Source organism: Littorina saxatilis, linkage group LG12 (assembly GCF_037325665.1).
Source record: "Littorina saxatilis isolate snail1 linkage group LG12, US_GU_Lsax_2.0, whole genome shotgun sequence".
In the NCBI taxonomy this organism is placed as follows: domain Eukaryota; kingdom Metazoa; phylum Mollusca; class Gastropoda; order Littorinimorpha; family Littorinidae; genus Littorina; species Littorina saxatilis.
The window spans coordinates 38,889,669-38,911,657 of NC_090256.1; the positions used below are offsets into that span (position 1 = coordinate 38,889,669).

The 21,989-nt window shown below is 42.8% G+C and overlaps 1 protein-coding gene across 2 annotated transcripts in view; it reads right to left on the reverse strand.

The window, feature by feature from the left end:
- Positions 1-21,989, reverse strand: part of LOC138981893 (uncharacterized) — a 148,113-nt gene that overhangs the window by 77,887 nt on the left and 48,237 nt on the right. For both annotated transcript variants that reach the window (XM_070355036.1, XM_070355035.1), the window contains exons 32-48: positions 21,211-21,308; positions 20,334-20,496; positions 19,377-19,458; positions 18,598-18,822; positions 17,881-18,087; positions 16,374-16,741; positions 14,607-14,633; positions 12,886-13,000; positions 12,094-12,321; positions 11,007-11,249; positions 6,523-6,786; positions 4,554-4,933; positions 4,155-4,190; positions 3,595-3,703; positions 3,022-3,237; positions 2,056-2,319; positions 119-382 (exon numbers count right to left, since the gene is read on the reverse strand). In XM_070355036.1, the coding sequence (XP_070211137.1) occupies positions 119-382; positions 2,056-2,319; positions 3,022-3,237; positions 3,595-3,703; positions 4,155-4,190; positions 4,554-4,933; positions 6,523-6,786; positions 11,007-11,249; positions 12,094-12,321; positions 12,886-13,000; positions 14,607-14,633; positions 16,374-16,741; positions 17,881-18,087; positions 18,598-18,822; positions 19,377-19,458; positions 20,334-20,496; positions 21,211-21,308 (3,289 nt within the window). The remainder of the gene's footprint in view (positions 1-118; positions 383-2,055; positions 2,320-3,021; positions 3,238-3,594; positions 3,704-4,154; positions 4,191-4,553; positions 4,934-6,522; positions 6,787-11,006; positions 11,250-12,093; positions 12,322-12,885; positions 13,001-14,606; positions 14,634-16,373; positions 16,742-17,880; positions 18,088-18,597; positions 18,823-19,376; positions 19,459-20,333; positions 20,497-21,210; positions 21,309-21,989) is intronic.

The following is a 21,989-nucleotide window of genomic DNA, read 5'->3' on the forward strand; positions in this document are numbered from 1 at the left end:
ATGTGTGTCACCTGCTAATCTGTGTGTCTGAATGTGCACCTGAGCGCACACCCACACTCGCACACAACTTGCTTTCTCCTCACTTCACAGACTTGAAGACAACATTCACGCAACCCACCTGCAAGCATCTCCGTCACGCAGACCCCAGAACTGAAGCGAAGCAGACAGGGTGGTGATGCACTCCTCAGCTTTCTCTAGCTGACACCCTTCACTGCACATTGGAACCTCCGGGCTCTCCTCGGTCTGTTCGACACATCCCCACCTGTCCCTCAGGGCGGTAAGGCTTGCCTCGGGCAGGCGAGAAATCATCTTCAAGTTGGAGTCGGAGCTTGCGCATGATTTGGTCACCCGGTTGTAACAGTCCTGGGTAAACTGCAAGGACCTGTGAAGCATAGAATCTCAAACGTTTGAGGCATAGCGCTATTTAGAAAATATGAAAAACAGAAGGAAGTAAGCGCTCTAAATGCAAAACTCTCACTTACTCTATTACACAGGTGGTAAGCATCTCTGATGCATAGGTTAACATGCAAAGTTTGAGTCTTACCAGTGCAGGTTTTTGTCACAATTTCGTCTGTGAGCTACCAGCAATGAGAAGACTGACTCAAACATATATTCAAAACAGAAGTAATATATGAGAATATGATTCCTTAACACATCAAACTGAATGAAAACAATGGGCCTTTTCTAGTAAACTGAACAGGCAATACACCACTATTGAGAGTTTCCTCCATCAACTGAGAAAAGCTGGTGCAGAGAGAGCCCAGTGCCAACATGGACAGAAGCAACTGTACACCTTCTGACCTAGGTTTTACACAGATGAACCCTTATACAAGTGAACATATTAAGAAATGCACATCAAACAAGAATCTTAATCAAATGAGGCTGAGCGCAATTTTAAGATCTGAGAAACCATGGGACATAAGCGATTTAAATTCATACGACATGTAGAACAGGAGGTTAGTTCCGCGTAACTCACTTACTCTTGTTGCACATGATGCCGTATGCATATAGAGCACTTATGTCCCTTTGCTTCTCAAAAAATTAAAGGAACCTATATATATGTATGTCACACGCTTTCCTTCTTTGCCACTACTAAAGCAAACGTGTGCAAGATTGTATGTTACACGTTTTGGAGCATGTGCAAGAACGGATTCAAACTCGAAATCGTCCCTCCAAAAGCCCCAAAATGCACACACGACTTTTATTTCTCCTGCTGTTATTGTTTCCTCTCTTCAACAAATTCTTCAACGCTGAGAATACTGAAAACGGCATCCCAGACGACAGAACTGTTTCTATACGCGAATTTAGCTGCCCTTGGAAAGTGGCTCGCTCAGGAGACTTGTTAGTCTGAATCTAGAAGGACAGAGTTATGAACATAAATGACAAAGATTCCGGAAAGAACAAACATTTCGTGGATGCAGACACAGAAAGACGTCATGAAGATTGTGATGCTTCAAAAGATACAGACTGTGACGATGACTTTGACGTCATTCACATATACCGAGACGTCATTCATAGTTGTTCGGTCACTTTCGTCAAAAAGTAGATCTCTCCACAATGGCTGCTCCTGTGTTTAGGTTTATCAAGCCTGAGTACGCAAAACGTGTTTGTTCTCTCCTCTGTTGAAGCTGTGAGACATAAATGCTATTCCGACTTGGTCGTGTGACAGTTTTCTTCCACACTCGATTAGCTGATGTCTAACTCAGCCTGATGGCTTCGTTAGACAATCAACGTAATCTCGTGTGGAAGAAAACGTCTGTCACACGACCAAGTCTGAATAGCAGGTAACATACAACAACAGGAGACTGGTTCTGCATAACTCTCACTTGCTCTTGTTACTCATGTCGTATGAATTCAAAGCTCTTACGCCCCTTTGTTTCTCAGGTCATCAAATGAACCTTTTACATGGATATACAACAACAGGAGATTGGTTGTGCATAACTCTCACTCTTGTCGCACATGCTGTATGTGTTTAGAGCGCTTACGTCCCTTTGTTTCTCAGGACATCAAATGAACTTTATACATGTACGCCTAGATATGCCAGAGGAACATTACCTGCACTGCGTGCCATCATCAGCAAACGTAGACAGAAGATCCAAAAATTGGTTAACGCTGCAGTCTCGAGCGTCAGTGGCACGACAACGGCCTTTTTCCTCTTCCTTCACACAGCTGGGAAGAGCTTCCTCGGGCATCATCTCTCCGCACACAGAGATTGCCATGCGCCGCACTGATCTCACCGACGTCTTGATGCGAATGCGTGAGGAATCGTCGCATCGGAAGCTGAATCGTCTGACGCATGTGTCCAGAGCAGTGACAGAACTGTTTAGAAAAAACACAGAGTATTCGTTACTTGTTAGCAATGCTTTCTAAAACACTGATTGTTACACTGGCTTCTCTCCCTGGTGCAAATCTACCACCATGAGTAATTGCCGGATGATTTATATATGCTGAGTGAAAAGAAGTCAGATGCACTTCTTCTTCTCCTTCTTCAGTATGATTAGGAATGTTGAACATAGCACTGAAAATGCAGCTAAACTAATGAACAGAGAAGTTGCAGAGTAGTCCTCCTATCCTCCACTTCCCTCCGATTTCCAATGTATCTTGAGAACATAGATATAATCATTCTCCTATCCCTTGGTATTATGTTAAATAAGTATTTGACTCTTTAGCTCTTGATAAACTGATCAAGCTGTCTTGCCTTCTGGCTAACATAACACCAAGTTCATGTGAGAAGGAACTACCAGAGGTAAGCGTAACAGACACAGGCACCCAATCTCAACACCAATCATTCCATAGCAATGTTTGAGCCTTTATAATTTCGGAAAATGTGCAGTAGTTACTTTGCTATGATTTGTGAAGTTTGAAATCGAGTTACTTTCCATGCCATGGGGACAAATGGAATTTTTTTTCAACGAAGATCTTTTCAAGCCTTCGAACTGACCTGCACACTTACTGCGTGGATGTCTGTGAACCCCGACCATGCACAGTGGTCACCAGTTCTTCTCAAGCCTTCAAACTAACCTGCACACTTGCTGCGTGGATATCTGTGAACCCAGACCCTGCACGGTGGTCACCAGGTCCACCACGCAGCGCTGCACCATTTTGACGCTGCAGTACTGCGGCATCTCGCACACCTTGCCCGCCAAGCGCTGCACCACTGCCGACAACAGCTTGACCTGCCGTTGCAGTCCCGAGGAACAGTCGTCAAGGTCCATCTCATCTACGTCTTCTAGTAGTCTAAAACGGAAAATGTTTGATGATTTCAACACATGTGGTAAGTGCAGCACCTAGGTCTAAATATGACCATCTTGGAAAATGTTTCAGTGTCCCCTTTGGAATCAAAAAGCAGGTCAATCTAAACAGTTTCAAATTGATCGGACGATCAAACACTTAAACTTTAACTTCAGATGACTCTGAATAAAAGAATGAATCAGTAGGACAAGGAACCTTGCTTTTCAAATGTCAAATGTTTTACTTACAAAACAGTAAGCTCTGCATCTGCTTATTTTCCAAAACATTCGCTATCTTGAGCAGAAGACAGGCAACGCCTAAATCTATACTACAACACAAGTGAAAGTCCTATAGCCGACTCACTTGCACAGCTGTGAGCGTGATTCCTGTTGGAGGATTCCTGTGAAGACCGCTTCAAACACGGCGTTAGTCAGTCCTTGGCGAGCGTCTGTGGCAGGGCAGCTGGCATTCTCTGGAACAAGACACGAAAATGTGTACAGTGGAACCCCCCTTTTAACATCTCCCAAGTTAACATTTCTTCCTGTTTAAGAACCTCCCTTCTCGGGTTTTCTGTGCATAGTCTCTGTAAATTCACCTCCATGTTGACTCCCTCCCTTTTAAGACCTAATTTTCTTAGATTCTTGAAGGTCGTTAATGAGGGGGGGGGGGGGGGGGGGGGGTTCAACTGTAGGTGCAAAACTTCCCATGATGTGCAGTTGCACACACCATTGCATGCAGATACATGCTTACATAGACACAGGGACACACACCCAGACAAAGGGATACACACACACACACACACACAACACAACAAACAATTACACACACACACGCATGCACACACACACTCACACAAGCACACACAAACACACCCATACACATGCATAAACGCACACACACAAAATGTCATAGAATTTACTCACCACTTTCTGGGAGATTCAGGATAACACCAATGATTTCTGAAAAAAAGGTACATTTACATGTTTATAATAGTTCTCAAAAGTTTTCACAAGAAAACAACTCTAAAAGCAATGTAATTGTGATATTAGCATCATAACCTTATAAATTCAGAATGCACAAATTAGGGCCCGGCCCTTATCTAAGCTAACATTTACAGTAACCAACATTTACCTGTTAATTGTATAATTATATTTGTACACATGCACTCATGTAAGCACATGCACACACACACACACACACACACACACACACACACACACACAAAAACACACACACATAAACAAATACAGACACAGACACAGACACTAACACACACACTTTCTTCAAGGCTAACACAAGATTTCTCACACTCCCAAACTGACCAGGATCATTGCAGACACCAGCCATCGAGTCTTTCAAGCCCTTAGCGCCTCTGCCAAAAACGGACGTCAGAAAGCTGTTGCCTTCAAGGAAGAGGTCAAGATCGTTGCTAAGGTCATGCAGCCACCAGCACAGCGGCAGCAGGTCCCATTGTGGAGAGGTGAAGGCCAAATTGATCTGCTCCATGTATCTGGTGATCAAGGGCACCAGCATGCCGAAGGGGTCACTGAAGGTCACCTTCAGTTCAAGGTCACGGAGGGCTGGGAAGAACTGGAGGAAGATTTCCACCTTGTGACGGATCACAAGGACAGTTTGTGCACGCACCAACACGTCACAGCCAGCGAGTTTCTCCTCCAGGCACTTTGCCGCATCAGTTATGCGCCTGATATACAAACACAGAAGGTAATAGAAGTAACATGCAGTTTGCCAAAGCTGACAAAACAAACACTCGACAGATCAATCAATGAGTCTTATATCGCGCATATTCCGTGGGTACAGTTCTAGGCGCTCTGCAGTGATGCCGTGTGAGATGAAATTTTATACGGCCAGTAGATTGCAGCCATTGGGGCGGGGATATAGCTCAGTTGGTAGCGCGCTGGATTTGTATTCAGTTGGCCGCTGTCAGCGTGAGTTCGATCCCAGGTTCGGCGGAAATTTATTTCACAGAGTCAACTTTGTGTGCAGACTCTCTTCGGTGTCCGAACCTCCCCCCGTGTACACTACATTGGGTGTGCACGTTAAAGATCCCACGATTGACAAAAGGGTCTTTTCTGGCAAAATTGCTTAGGCACAGTTAATAATTGTCTACCTATACCCGTGTGACTTGGAATAATAGGCCGTGAAAGGTAAATATGCGCCGAAATGGCTGCAATCTACTGGCCGTATAAAATTTCATCTCGCACGGCATCACTGCAGAGCGCCTAGAACTGTACCCACGGAATATGCGCGATATAAGACTCATTGATTGATTGATTTCGGCGCATATTTACCTTTCACGGCCTATTATTCCAAGTCACACGGGTATAGGTAGACAATTATTAACTGTGCCTAAGCAATTTTGCCAGGAAAGACCCTTTTGTCAATCGTGGGATCTTTAACGTGCACACCCAATGTAGTGTACACGGGGGGAGGTTCGGACACCGAAGAGAGTCTGCACACAAAGTTGACTCTGTGAAATAAATTTCCGCCGAACCTGGGATCGAACTCACGCTGACAGCGGCCAACTGAATACAAATCCAGCGCGCTACCAACTGAGCTATATCCCCGCCCCAGATGACAGATGTCAAGATTGAAGATGATACATGCAGCAATTTCGTTGCACATATTGGCCCAATCACCTACATGGAAGTGAAATCGAAAATTTTAGTAATAAATTTTCATTTGATTAATATACTTACCCAACTCACATATTTATGTTTTATGATGAACCATCTATTATGACTATTATTGTCTCCCCACAAGTTCTCAGACAGATTTAACTGCCTGCACAAACTGACATCTTCACGCCCATTCTCTTGATAGAAGCAGCTATGCAGACATACCCCCAAACACATCCAATCTTCCCACTCCCACCCATCCCCAAAACTCCACCCCACACTGCTATAGGCTTCTTTAGAACCTTTGCACGATTCTCTACCGCCCAAGGGAACACACACTTTCATTTCCTCACAACATCTCAACAGACAATGTTATGAGTTGTGGAAGAGTTGCTTTTCCTTGTTTCCATAGAAACACCGAGGCAAGCCAACAATGTCGCATGTAGCTTGTCTCAGTGTTTCTATGAAAAAGCAAAGAAAAACAAGGGAAAGTAACTCTTCCTCAACCAATAAAAACCTGACAATTATTTCCGTAAAATTCGTCTATTTCCCAACATCACCACTGCACTCAATTATGCCCATCCCCATCCCGTTACATCCACCCACCACCCAGCTCTACCCCTTTCTACCCCTTTGAACATTCATGCGTACATACATGGGGCCTTGCAGAAGGGCCACATTAGGCAGAGTGATGTTGCTGACTTGGAAGCATTTTGCCGCAGCCTCTACATCACAGGTTGGAGCAGTGCAAACTTCTCCGTCAAAGGTCCAGGTGCTGAGGTCCAGACCGCAATAGGACATAGCGAAAGCTGCGTGGACTGGGAAGGCTCGCATGAAGCGAGCACTGTAGATTGCAGCGCTCGCACTCACACAGTTTCCAACTTCTTTCCTGTAGCAGTTGACAGCCTTAGCCACTGACCTGAGAGACAGAATAATAATAATGATAATAATAATCATAATAATAATAATAAATCACTTTTCCACAGCGCAAGTCCTGATAACAGCTCCATGCACTTTACAATTCAAATGCAAGAAACATGATACAATTTTTTTTTTTAAATGTGACCTTAACTAACATAGCAATATACGACTAAGCACAATCAACACAAAAATCCCAAGAATGCGTGATTACAATGAGCATACACATACATGAAATGTCAGCGATGATAAGAAATTTTTTTTCCTCCCTTCGTAACATATTTGCATGTGGAGTGTAAAAGGTCAGACTAAACATATGTGATAGGGTGAAGCAGTAGTCCCCCTTTCACAGTCGCTGCTCTGCAGAGCTGTCTGCCGGCCTTAAGCACTGGGCTATTTATAGCTCAAATGTTCGATGAGACACCTGTGGGTTTAAGAGAGCTCTTTGTGATATGGTCTGACTGTTGTGTTTAATGGTACAATGTGTTTGCTCTTGCAAACCTTTGAGTTCACATAGCAGACTTTTATAGGGCTATTCATTTGGCCCAAACTCACATAGCAGACTTTTACAGGGCTATTCATTTGGCCCAAACTCACATAGCAGACTTTTACAGGGCTATTCATTTGGCCCAAACTCACATAGCAGACTTTTACAGGGCTATTCATTTGGCCCAAACTCACATAGCAGACTTTTACAGGGCTATTCATTTGGCCCAAACTCACATAGCAGACTTTTACAGGGCTATTCATTTGGCCCAAACTCACATAGCAGACTTTTACAGGGCTATTAATTTGGCCCAAACTCACATAGCAGACTTTTACAGGGCATTTCATTTGGCCCAAACTCACATAGCAGACTTTTTTAGGGCTATTCATTTAGCGCAAACTCACATAGCAGACTTTTACAGGGCTATTCATTTAGCGCAAACTCACATAGCAGACTTTTATAGGGCTATTCATTTAGCCCAAACTCACATAGCAGACTTTTACAGGGCTATTCATTTAACCCAAACTCACATAGCAGACTTTTACAGGGCTATTCATTTAGGTCAAACTCACATAGCAGACTTTTATAGGGCTATTTATTTAGCCCAAACTCACATAGCAGACTTTTACAGGGCTATTCATTTAGCCCAAACTCACATAGCAGACTTTTACAGGGCTATTCATTTGGCCCAAACTCACATAGCAGACTTTTATAGGGCTATTCATTTGGCCCAAACTCACATAGCAGACTTTTATAGGGCTATTCATTTAGCGCAAACTCACATAGCAGACTTTTACAGGGCTATTCATTTAGCGCAAACTCACATAGCAGACTTTTATAGGGCTATTCATTTAGCGCAAACTCACATAGCAGACTTTTACAAGGCTATTCATTTAGCCCAAACTCACATAGCAGACTTTTACAGGGCTATTCATTTAGCGCAAACTCACATAGCAGACTTTTATAGGGCTATTCATTTAGCGCAAACTCACATAGCAGACTTTTACAGGGCTATTCATTTGGCCCAAACTCACATAGCAGACTTTTACAGGGCTATTCATTTAGCCCAAACTCACATAGCAGACTTTTACAGGGCTATTCATTTAGCGCAAACTCACATAGCAGACTTTTATAGGGCTATTCATTTAGCGCAAACTCACATAGCAGACTTTTACAGGGCTATTCATTTAGCCCAAACTCACATAGCAGACTTTTATAGGGCTATTCATTTTGACATTTAGCGCAAACTGACATGGCACTTTTACAGGGCTATTTATTTGGCCCAAACTCACATAGCAGACTTTTTTAGGGCTATTCATTTAGCGCAAACTCACATAGCAGACTTTTACAGGGCTATTCATTTAGCCCAAACTCACATAGCAGACTTTTACAGGGCTATTCATTTGGCGCAAACTCACATAGCAGACTTTTATAGGGCTATTCATTTAGCCCAAACTCACATAGCAGACTTTTACAGGGCTATTCATTTAACCCAAACTCACATAGCAGACTTTTACAGGGCTATTCATTTGGCGCAAACTCACATAGCAGACTTTTATAGGGCTATTCATTTAGCCCAAACTCACATAGCAGACTTTTACAGGGCTATTCATTTAGCGCAAACTCACATAGCAGACTTTTACAGGGCTATTCATTTAGCCCAAACTCACATAGCAGACTTTTACAGGGCTATTCATTTAGCCCAAACTCACATAGCAGACTTTTACAGGGCTATTCATTTAGCCCAAACTCACATAGCAGACTTTTACAGGGCTATTCATTTAGCCCAAACTCACATAGACTTTTATAGGGCTATTCATTTAGCGCAAACTCACATAGCAGACTTTTACAGGGCTATTCATTTAGCCCAAACTCACATAGCAGACTTTTACAGGGCTATTCATTTAGCGCAAACTCACATAGCAGACTTTTACAGGGCTATTCATTTAGTGCAAACTCACATAGCAGACTTTTACAGGGCTATTCATTTAGCGCAAACTTACATAGCAGACTTTTACAGGGCTATTCATTTAGCGCAAACTCACATAGCAGACTTTTACAGGGCTATTCATTTAGCGCAAACTCACATAGCAGACTTTTACAGGGCTATTCATTTAGCGCAAACTCACATAGCAGACTTTTACAGGGCTATTCATTTGGCCCAAACTCACATAGCAGACTTTTACAGGGCTATTCATTTAGCCCAAACTCACATAGCAGACTTTTACAGGGCTATTCATTTAGCGCAAACTCACATAGCAGACTTTTATAGGGCTATTCATTTAGCGCAAACTCACATAGCAGACTTTTACAGGGCTATTCATTTAGCCCAAACTCACATAGCAGACTTTTATAGGGCTATTCATTTTGACATTTAGCGCAAACTGACATGGCACTTTTACAGGGCTATTTATTTGGCCCAAACTCACATAGCAGACTTTTACAGGGCTATTCATTTGGCACAAACTCACATAGCAGACTTTTACAGGGCATTTCATTTGGCCCAAACTCACATAGCAGACTTTTTTAGGGCTATTCATTTAGCGCAAACTCACATAGCAGACTTTTACAGGGCTATTCATTTAGCCCAAACTCACATAGCAGACTTTTACAGGGCTATTCATTTGGCCCAAATTCACATAGCAGACTTTTATAGGGCTATTCATTTAGCGCAAACTCACATAGCAGACTTTTACAGGGCTATTCATTTAGCGCAAACTCACATAGCAGACTTTTATAGGGCTATTCATTTAGCCCAAACTCACATAGCAGACTTTTACAGGGCTATTCATTTGGCCCAAACTCACATAGCAGACTTTTACAGGGCTATTCATTTGGCCCAAACTCACATAGCAGACTTTTACAGGGCTATTCATTTAGCCCAAACTCACATAGCAGACTTTTATAGGGCTATTCATTTAGCGCAAACTCACATAGCAGACTTTTATAGGGCTATTCATTTAGCCCAAACTCACATAGCAGACTTTTACAGGGCTATTCATTTAGCCCAAACTCACATAGCAGACTTTTACAGGGCTATTCATTTAGCCCAAACTCACATAGCAGACTTTTACAGGGCTATTCATTCAGCCTAAACTCACATAGCAGACTTTTATAGGGCTATTCATTTAGCACAAACTCACATAGCAGACTTTTTACAGGGCTATTCATTTAGCGCAAACTCACATAGCAGACTTTTTACAGGGCTATTCATTTGGCCCAAACTCACATAGCAGACTTTTACAGGGCTATTCATTTAGTGCAAACTCACATAGCAGACTTTTACAGGGCTATTCATTTAGCGCAAACTCACATAGCAGACTTTTACAGGGCTATTCATTTAGCGCAAACTCACATAGCAGACTTTTTACAGGGCTATTCATTTGGCCCAAACTCACATAGCAGACTTTTACAGGGCTATTCATTTAGCGCAAACTCACATAGCAGACTTTTTAACAGGGCTATTCATTTGGCCCAAACTCAGTCCTGTTTGACTGGCTTTGCTCCCTAAGGTAGTTTGAGTGTTCATGCACTTGGTTACCCAAATAGTTAGTGATTCTGTCCCAATATAGGCCAGTTACTGGACTCTAGACAAAGTAAAACGCAAGCAGTCAGTAACTGTTTTAAAAGCAGGACAGTGCAAAATCAAAGGCCTTCGAAACAGATTAAAGGGCACGTGAAAAAGGGCACATGAAAAAGGGCACATGTAAAAGTGCACATGAAAAGCAACTCACTCGCAGGACAGAGAGAGCCGAGAAACGTCGCACTGGTCGAGCACAGCGGTATCCACACTGCAAGCAGACACCACCAACCCCGTCTGGTTGGCAACAGAGCACACGGAGGCTGACACCACTTGAGGACAGGTGACCTGGTAAACGCCAATGACCTGGTACACCCCCCTGCTCACCTCCTCTGATTCTGCCGCCGGGCAGTCCGAGGTGAATGTTTTCACGCAGGACAGTGTGGTGTTCAGAAAACTGCAAGTGACAGACACAAATAATGTGACAACTGTTGTGATGTGAAACATTTCAACAAATACAGATACTAAAAATTGTAAAAGTGCTTCAGATTAAAAATAATATTAAAAAAAAAGACAGATACGTCCTGACAATATTATTGTTTTCATCCAATGTCCTTTGCTACAAACAGCATTCTGTTCCTTTTAAAGTAAGAAGGACATGTGCTAAACAAAAGGAAATAAAGAATTGATGGATGAAGAAAAAAATAACAAAAAAAGAAAGTCAGATGCACACCAAACCACACAGACACAGAGACACAGACCACAAAAGACGGACAAGTCTGACAGATAAATAAAGTTTGAGCAGTAAGTGCTGGGACAGGCGGTGTGAGAGAAAACTGGAATAAGGAAAGGGTCGAAACAACAACAAACAAAATAGAAAAGAAAAAATGGAACCCCCTTTAAGAACACCAAATATCTTAAATCTTTAGGTCTTAAAAACAAAGGAGTCTTAAAATGGGGGCAAATTTACAGAATTTATGAACAGGAAGTCTGAAAAAGCAAGGTCTTAAAAATGGGAGATCTTAAATTGGTGGGTCTTAAAGGGGGTTCCACGGTACAAGAAAACACGCTTGAAAAAGGCACACACAAAATCAACAAAAACCAAAAGAACACCAACAGAACAAGTCTTCTCGGTCACCGTCTGTAAAATCTGTAAGTCTGGCAGCGGAACAAAATTCAGATGTGGATGGAGGAGGTGATGCCTGGAAGGGGCGGTGTGAGACCATACCAGCGCAGGTAAAAAGGTGTTAGGACAGCAACAACAACAAAAAACAAAAAAAGTCTTCTCTTTCACCACTCACCCGCAGATCTGCTCTTCCTCCGCGGTGACGGTGTCCATGAGGGCGGTGAAACGTTGCAGGCACTGGGTGGCGGACTTCACGGAGCACTGAGGTGCAGTGTCAAGGTCAGGGCACAGGGTCATGCGGTATTCCTGCAGTGACGTCCACAGCTGAAGGCGGGAGCCCTTCTCCGCGTCCGTGCATGAAGAGAGCTTTGCACTCACAGAGGCTTCAAAGCCCTTGATGGTGCTGTGAGAAACAATCAACGTAAGGTAAACACTGTACACAATGTATATGTGACCCTCCACCACGGAATGAGTCGTATGTCACCTTTTCATGATTTTCATATTTTTACATTTTCTTAAAGAGCTTATTCTCTATCCAGTGGTGAAAACTGTTTTAGAAAAGGGTGAACACTTTTCGAGTTATAAGCCTGTGACTATGGTGACCCTCACACTGTTACCAGACACCCCAAGGACTTATATTATGCCTAGCACAGAACCGCGTGAGGTGACATGCGACTGATTTCGTGGTGGAGGGTCACATATATACACACACAAAAGCAACGGAGAGAGAGAGAGAGAGAGAGAGAGAGAGAGAGAGAGAGAGAGAGAGAGAGAGAGAGAGAGAGAGAGAGAGAGAGAGAGAGAGGAGAGAGAGAGAGAGAGAGAGAGAGAGAGAGAGGAGAGAGAGAGAGAGAGAGAGATAGAGCAAAGAAAATCAGTTCAGAAGAGGACAGGCAGAACCTTACATTACACTAAAAAAAAACAAAGTCAAAGGAATCAAATGAAGAAAGGTTAACGTCAAACTCACTGGCAGAAAGCAGAAGGTTCCCCGAAGGAACCAAACGGTCTCATGAGCAGGAGAAGCACTTCTCCGGCAAAGCTTAGTGAGGCGCCTGTGAACTTGGCTTTGCACTCTGCTGTCACTGAAAGGAGAAGAATAACAGACAAGTAAACAGTCTGTTGCACTCTGCTGTCACTGAAAGGAGAAGAATAACAGACAAGTAAGTAGTCCGTTGCACTCTGCTGTCACTGAAAGGAGAAGAATAACAGACAAGTAAACAGTCCGTTGCACTCTGCTGTCACTGAAAGGAGAAGAATAACAGACAAGTAAACAGTCCGTTGCACTCTGCTGTCACTGAAAGGAGAAGAATAACAGACAAATAAGCAGTCCGTTGCACTCTGCTGTCACTGAAAGGAGAAGAATAACAGACAAATAAGCAGTCCGTTGCACTCTGCTGTCACTGAAAGGAGAAGAATAACAGACAAGTAAGTAGTCCGTTGCACTCTGCTGTCACTGAAAGGACAAGAATAACAGACAAGTAAGTAGTCCGTTCCACTCTGCTGTCACTGAAAGGAGAAGAATAACAGACAAGTAAGTAGTCCGTTGCACTCTGCTGTCACTGAAAGGAGAAGAATAACAGACAAGTAAGTAGTCCGTTGCACTCTGCTGTCACTGAAAGGAGAAGAATAACAGATAAGTAAGTAGTCCGTTGCACTCTGCTGTCACTGAAAGGAGAAGAATAACAGACAAATAAGCAGTCCGTTGCACTCTGCTGTCACTGAAAGGAGAAGAATAACAGACAAATAAGCAGTCCGTTGCACTCTGCTGTCACTGAAAGGAGAAGAATAACAGACAAATAAGCAGTCCGTTGCACTCTGCTGTCACTGAAAGGAGAAGAATAACAGACAAGTAAACAGTCCGTTGCACTCTGCTGTCACTGAAAGGAGAAGAATAACAGACAAATAAACAGTCCACACTGTGGCAGTGCTGATGGTTGTAACATTGAACATTGTAAGTATGAAAACAACAAGTCTAAAGTTAATAGTGGTCTCCTTCAGTGCTGTTCTCAGGGCTCCTTCTTCAGTCAATGGTGCATACTTTTTTTGATTGGATGCATTCTTTAACCTCTGCCAAGCCAATAGTTTGACATGTTGCAGGTCTTCTTACTGGACAATATTTTGTTTGTAGCCAGGACATTTGGACCCATACATATTTTCAATCCTGGTCCAACTGGCCTATTTGCCGCTGAGTGTGGGAACACTACTTCTGTGGTACAGTAGCACTGTACCTTGTCAGGTTACACCGGTATCCAGTTCTTACAGAACATCCCCCCAACGTCATGACTGATCTTGGCCCATGATTTTTCATGTTATTGTTTTCTTACTTTTCATGTCATTTTAGTGCTGGATATCACATTTTGTTCCTTAAAGGCACACTCCTTCTAGCTCAATGTCTGAATGAAAAAGACCATCCCTCCACTTGGTAACATACCACATCACTGCTTGCCGCCGTTAATTGGAATTTTTGTATAAAATAATTTCTTACAAAATAAATTCATACAAATTCCTACTGGGAATAGAGAGCATCCAGGCTGTTCATTGTTGGTATGTGACCAAATAGAGGTATGGTCTTATCCCACTTAAAAGCCTGGTCAGATCCCAGACACTGTGCCAAACTTTACACGGAAAGGAGTGTGCCTTTAAATCATTCCACATTCATTACAAACCTCCGCTACACTGTAAACTCACCTGTCACATTCACCTGAGTGTCAAGTGCTGAAACAGATTCAAAAAGAAAATAAACAGTGAGTAAACCGAGCTACAAGAAATGTAGGTTCATTTAACAAAACTTAGCTGAATAACAAATATGAAAGCAGACTGGGACGGCCAAAAATCTGGGTGTGACAAGGTGAACTGTCATCACTAATTTGAGCAAAGCTATTGTTATTGTCGAGTTACTAATTGTCAAATGTTCATGTTGCCAATCGATTTATTTTTGTATAAATTTATTATTCTTTAAACTATAAATGCTGAGATGCACCTGTGTCCATCTTTGAACAACTGCAAGCAATTGACAGGTTAGGGCGGGGATGTAGCTCAGTCGGTAGCGCGCTGGATTTGTATCCAGTTGGCCGCTGTCAGCGTGAGTTCGTCCCCACGTTCGGCGAGAGATTTATTTCTCAGAGTCAACTTTGTGTGCAGACTCTCCTCGGTGTCCGAACACGCAAGCACAAGACCAAGTGCGCACGAAAAAGATCCTGTAATCCATGTCAGAGTTCGGTGGGTTATAGAAACACGAAAATACCCAGCATGCTTCCTCCGAAAGCGGCGTATGGCTGCCTAAATGGCAGGGTAAAAACGGTCATACACGTAAAAGCCGTGGGAGTTTCAGCCCATGAATAAACAAGCAATTGAAAGGTTGTCCAATTACAATGTACCTTCCCACATGAGAAAATGAGGTCTTGAAAAGGAAGGAGTCTTAACATAGAGGTAAATGTGCAGTGGTCATGAACAGAAAATGTAAAAAGGAAGGAGTCTTAACATAGAGGTAAATGTGCAGTGGTCATGAACAGAAAATGTAAAAAGGAAGGAGTCTTAACATAGAGGTAAATGTGCAGTGGTCATGAACAGAAAATGTAAAAAGGAAGGAGTTTTAACATAGAGGTAAATTTGCAGTGGTCATGAACAGAAAATGTAAAAAGAAAGGAGTCTCAACATAGAGGTAAATGTGCAGTGGTCATGAACAGAAAATGTAAAAAGGAAGGAGTCTTAACATAGAGGTAAATTTGCAGTGGTCATGAACAGAAAATGTAAAAAGAAAGGAGTCTTAACATAGAGGTAAATGTGTAGTGGTCATGAACAGAAAATGTAAAAAGAAAGGAGTCTTAACATAGAGGTAAATGTGCAGTGGTCATGAACAGAAAATGTAAAAAGGAAGGAGTCTTAACATAGAGGTAAATGTGCAGTGGTCATGAACAGAAAATGTAAAAAGGAAGGAGTCTTAACATAGAGGTAAATGTGCAGTGGTCATGAACAGAAAATGTAAAAAGGAAGGAGTCTTAACATAGAGGTAAATGTGCAGTGGTCATGAACAGAAAATGTAAAAAGAAAGGAGTCTTAACATAGAGGTAAATGTGCAGTGGTCATGAACAGAAAATGTAAAAAGGAAGGTCATAGAAGATGGGGAGATAGGGGGCCTTAATAGACTGGGGTGGGGGATTGCATTTTATCAGTCTCCACTCCCTCAAACGTTTAACTAACAAATGAAGCAAACAAAGAGACAGAAATTTGTTCTGTGAGCATCTGAACCAACAGATGCGAATGATGAACGAACAGCGCTAAGTCACAGACTTTTGTGACAAAAACCACAATCATGGCTGCACGAACAGCATTTCTGAACATCGTCTATTAAAAAACACACAAAGCATATCCTTTACTAATACTATACTGGCACTAAGAACAAGAGTCGAAACAGGCACACACAAAATTCATCCCACTTTCGAGAGCAAGCCTCACCTTGCACTGCAGGCAGGAGGACATCCCGCAGGAAAACAATCATCTCCGTCAGGTACAGCTTGTACGCTGGAGGCTGCATCAGGATCGTCTCCACGTCCCAGGTCATCAGCAAACACACCAGCAGCCCATCCACAGAAACACTCACATCCAAACCCTCTGCCAAAGCCGCTGTGAAGTTGATGCTGAAGCCACTCAGGCACATGTCCAAGGGCTGCAACTCTTCCGGCATGCTAGGAATGACGGTGAGAGTGGCGGGGTTGCAACTGGACTGGGCGGCCAGGATGCGTAGCATGCTGTAGGCAGCCAATCGCTGCACAGGCTGACAGCCGCGGGTGTAGTTACTGATGCACTCCAGGTTCTTGCCGAAGCTGGGTGGATGAATTTGTTACATTACATTACTGAAAATCTTCCATGACTGGTGAAAGCGTAAGAAGAAGAAGAAGAAGCACATAAAGTAGCAGAAAGAGAAGAAGGAGAAGGAGAAGAAGAAGAAGAAGAAGAAGAAGAAGAAGAAGAAGAAGAAGAAGAAGAAGAAGAAGAAGAAGAAGAAGAAGAAGAAGAAGAAGAAGAAGAAATTTAAAAACAGAGGGCTGGAAAGTCTTTAGTGCCTAAAATATGACTGAAAGCACTACGTGTGCTGTTGTCACGAGTTATCTATTGCAGGATTTTTCTATTTAAACAATCAAAAGTGCCTCCCTCTTTCTCATCCCCCCTCCCACTCGCTTCTTCCTTTCTGACCTCTCAAAGTTAACTGCAGTTCTCTGTAGTTAGGAACAATTCCAACAATTGAGAAATGATAAAAAAAACTAGAGACATATCAAAACGGAACTCGTGTTTCAAAGCATGGCTCCCTGTGTTGATTGTGCACTTATTTTCTCACTACCAAAATGATGACAAAAACGATGTTTGATGGGGTGTTGACAGACCAGCTTTTTTGTCGGTCCGAGGGGGAGCATATCGTCTTTTGTTTCATATTTATTGACCAAGGCAAAGACGATATGCTCCCCCATGACTTTGTAAGAAGACAAAACATATCGGTAGGTTTCATTTGTTTGTGATGAATTTATGACCTTTCATGAAGTAGTTTGTTTTTTTGTTTACTGTTGCCAGTTTGCCAGTTCGTTTTTGGAACTTTGCAAAGCAGTATCGTGTCGTCTATTTAGGTCTGTGGAAACGCCAATGAAAAGAGCCGAAGAATACCCTAGCGTTTCTATTGGGTTTGCTTTTGATTATCCATGTATAACCTGCTTCCTGCAACTATGGTAACCGGGGATTTATTGCCTGGGGAACATGAGATTTATTTCCCAGGTGCTTGTGAATGAAAACTCGTGAAAATATATATGCCTTTGATGTTAGGATAAAACTTACTGTCTCAGATCAGCTTTTCAGCTCAGTATTTTGTCAAATATGCCTTTGACCAAGTCCCGGCAACTCCCCATCCTCCTCCCCCACCCACCCTCCCCATTAACACAGAAACAAAAAAAATGTAAGCAATGAAACAACCTACCTGCAGCCATCCTCAGGTATGAGACATTGCGTGAGAGCGCCAATCGGGTCGCAGACAGGTACAGGGGTAATGGTGACGCCGCAGTCCACAGACCACAGCTGGCTGCGGAAAAGGTCAAGCGAGGTCGTCACTGCTGTTGTTTCCTCATCCGTACAGTCTTCTGATTTGACAGCTGCTGTCCTCTCCCTCTCCACGGCAAGCAGAAGTCTGGGTTTGGAGTACTTAACTTTGTTAGCGTCAATGAACATCTTTTTTTGTGTGTCTTACACGCATTTTTAATTCAAAACAAAATTATCATAATTTCTGTTATGTTTTAAGGAATAGTCACACATACAAGCACGCAAGCACATATGCATGCACCACGCACATACATGCACACACACACACATGGAAACGCACACACACACACACACGCAAGCACACTGGCACACACACACACACACACACAAACATCTCCAAACTCTCATCAAACTGAAAAAGCAATGAACATACTGCACAAACCAAAACACAAACAAACAGAGACAACAACAACAAAAGTTACACTATAACAAACAAAAAACAAAAACAAACAAATGATGACGAAAAACGATTTGCAGCATGTTATACATGACCGACCTGAAACATTTTCCCAAATGAGATGGGACTCTCAAAAAGCTGTGAGTCTTACAGAAAAAACATTCATGCCCCTATTACTACTACTAAAAAGAGAATACTAACGGGCAGAAGTCAAACTCATCAGGCAGGAGGCTGAAACTGGACAGGAAGGAGCCGAGAGCCGACACAGCGTACAGACCGCAGCGACTGTCGGACAGCTCCACACGACACTCGGCCACTGTCGACGACGAAAGAAAGCCTGACAACACCTCGGACACCGCTCTCTCTCCGTTCGCTTCACATTGTGCGCGCGAGTAGTCAATGCACGCTTCCTTCTCGTGGACAAAGCTGAAAGTAAAATCAATACATATATACATAGATAACATAAATAATCAATAGACAAAGCTGAAAACAAAAATGAACTAAACATACGCGGAAAAAAAAAATTTCCATCGATAAATGGAGTCAAAAGAACCTTTCAAAATAACAATCAATTGACGATGTTTGGAAATAAATTTGTCCGGTTTGTATGGGTAGTGAAGGAGTGAATACTCTTGTTTTCTTGAGTCAAACTTTCATCGGCAAGTCACTAGCGAGGGGCATGTCTGAAAAACGTGGACAAGGAGTAGCCATAGAAAGTTTGCCTCAATTAAAGCAAGAGTATTCACTCTTTCACAACCCATACAAACCCATTATATTTATTTGCAGAGTTCATCTCGCAAGGTCTTCACATTACCCTACTTTCAAAACTTAAAAGTGATGATAAGAGGCACAATGCAGGGAGCGAGGTAGAAAGAAAAGAAAAGAATAACAAGATGTGTCAGTTTTCTGAATAATGGCAGTCATTCTGTTACTAATTGACTTTTGCTTGATGTAGAAATGCAGAAATACTCCTTCCTCACCTGCAGTTGACAGAATCACTTTTCAAAATGGTGGCTGAGAGTTCCGACAGGCAGGCAGACACTTCAGTTAGACTGCATGTACCTGCAACCGTGACAACATTACATAACTATTTGACTTCCGCTCAACTTAGCATTCAAAACATGAATACCAACTATCTCATCCTGCAAACAAATGAAAATAAAATGCACATAGTTGCAACAATGCCAAAGAAAAATTCAGATTAGCATTTAAAACAAAATTCCCTGGATCTATAAACAAATCTTGCGGCCCTATGCTCCACAGGGAGTCTACAGGAATAAGTCAAGTAAGTCAATAAACAAATCCAAAGCCCATCCTTAATTGATCCCGAAGTCGACTTCACATCACGCAGTCTTTATACCAGAAAAGTATAGCTATGGCAATATACTATCTCCAATATACCATCTCCAACTTTGCTTCGCAGATTTTGTCAACCGAAGCTTCTGCGAAGCTGCAATGAAGTCTCTTCTTTTTTAATTTCCTTGTCAAAAGAGTGCTGTTTAATTCAACATGGACGAAGAAATCAGACTCGATGCTGAAGAGATGGATCTGTTTATCGATCTTTGGTTGACTCGCATTACAAGAACTAACCAACCACTCATAGTGTTTCATACTACAATGCTTTGACATTTAGGATCATACTCCAAGTCACAGTAATCACGCAACAGGCCTAGACCATGTTCATCTGGCCAAAATGGAACAAAGTAGTATATATCTGGGTTTTTTTGCAATTTATTTTCGTAATCAAGTACATACAGAACAATTTGTGACGTAAAGTACTCAAGATAGAAGCAAACCTTGCAGGATAAAGGTTGGGGGCGGTAAGGGCAGGGGTGTGAGAGTGTTTGAGTGAGAGTGGAGGGGGGGCGGAGAGGGGGGGAAGGTTGGAAGTGGGAGCTGGGGTTATCTTAAATGAAGGGTTGCACTGTATGGCTCACCAGTGAGGGGTCCATCGTCAGGCAGGTTGCAGCCCTCGGTGTCGCAGCAGAAAGTGCAGACACCGTCCTTGCAGCCAGGCTTGCACTCGTAGGGCACCACACAGCCTTTGTTGACACTGAGCACTGCACCGTCACCGTCCGTCTCCACTTGGGTCCTGCACATCTGTTGATACACGTTCGTCTTACACACTGCAGTGATCGCGGTAGTCATATTTCTAACCACTATACCAGTGTCGTTCCCAGACTAAATCTAAAATACGTACAATGATTTGACAGGAAGAAACCAGTCAAATGAAAGATCAACTGATGCGTATAACTTGGATAACAATTTCATTTCCGGTAATTTGAGATTATTGCAGAGAAAAAAAGAATTTAATTCACCATATAGTACAAACCCAATTCACCGAACAGTACACACACAAAAACTGCCATTGCCAGGACAATAGTTCAGTTGGACCGGGACTGAAAATATGTAGAGGTCAAGATGTCCTGGCTACAAAAACAAATTACAGTCAGAAGAGCTCCACCATGTCATAACTTTTGGACAATCAATGGATCAGAAAAATGTATCAGATTAAGAAAGTACATGTCAATGACAGAAGACCGAGGCCTGGGAACTTACTTACTTACTTACTGCCTTTCACGCCTGGTGGCGTGTAGGGCAGCAGGCCTGGGAACAACACTATACTATACAAACCGCATTACTGTATGGCAGCTCACTTTCCCAAGGGAGAAAGTGACCCAAATTTCCATGAGGGTAACCTCACCGGACTATACCTTGCCTTACCCAACCTTACTTGGCTCTCACAAATATGGGTCACATGGTTATGCAAAGCAGTCAAACCAAATCTCAGAAAATACATAAATGTTAGCTAACCTGCAAGTCTGTTCCACATTCCTCTGCCGCATTGCGGTTGCATTCTCCATTGTCCGTGGAATCTTCACAGGTGTAACAGCTCACAGGTTCCAAGATGGCTGAAAGTTACACAGATAAACTTTCATGAAAAACATTCGTGAAACAAGGTCTTCACAGGACCTCATTGCAGAGAGAGGATGATCCATGCTGAAAAATGTTCAGTTTCAACACAAGAGACATATGCTGTCAATATGGCTGAAAGTTACACAGATAAATACAATACATAGCTGTTAGTGGCGGGAGATAAGCATGGTAAAGGGGGACACTGCATTCTGCTGTATTTTGGTAGATTGTTACCGGACTTACGCAGGGTCCACAGGTGAGCCCAAGCGAACCACGGGATGTGGCAAGCGTAACCACGGGATGGGATATCCCGTGGCCGGTTCTGGACCCTGCTCCCTCCAGATCTGAGGCCTGGGGCTGGTAGCAAAGCCCCGCAAAACAGCAGCATGGGTGCCGGAAAGCAAGCACATGGTAATGGTTTCACACCCCGACCATGCTGACTCAGGGGCAAATGAAGGTTTGCAGTGGATCTCAGACCCGTTGTTGCCAGTCAAACTGGGCCCAGCTTTTGGAGGGATGGAATTTCACAATAAAGCAGTTACCCCCCCTTAGCCATGCTTATCTTCCGCCAATCCGTGCCCATTTTATGGCAAAACCTTTACCTATGTTGATTTATCAGTCCAGTAAAAATGAACTTGACTGATCATAAGGCTTGTGTTTCATTGATTATCTCCCTT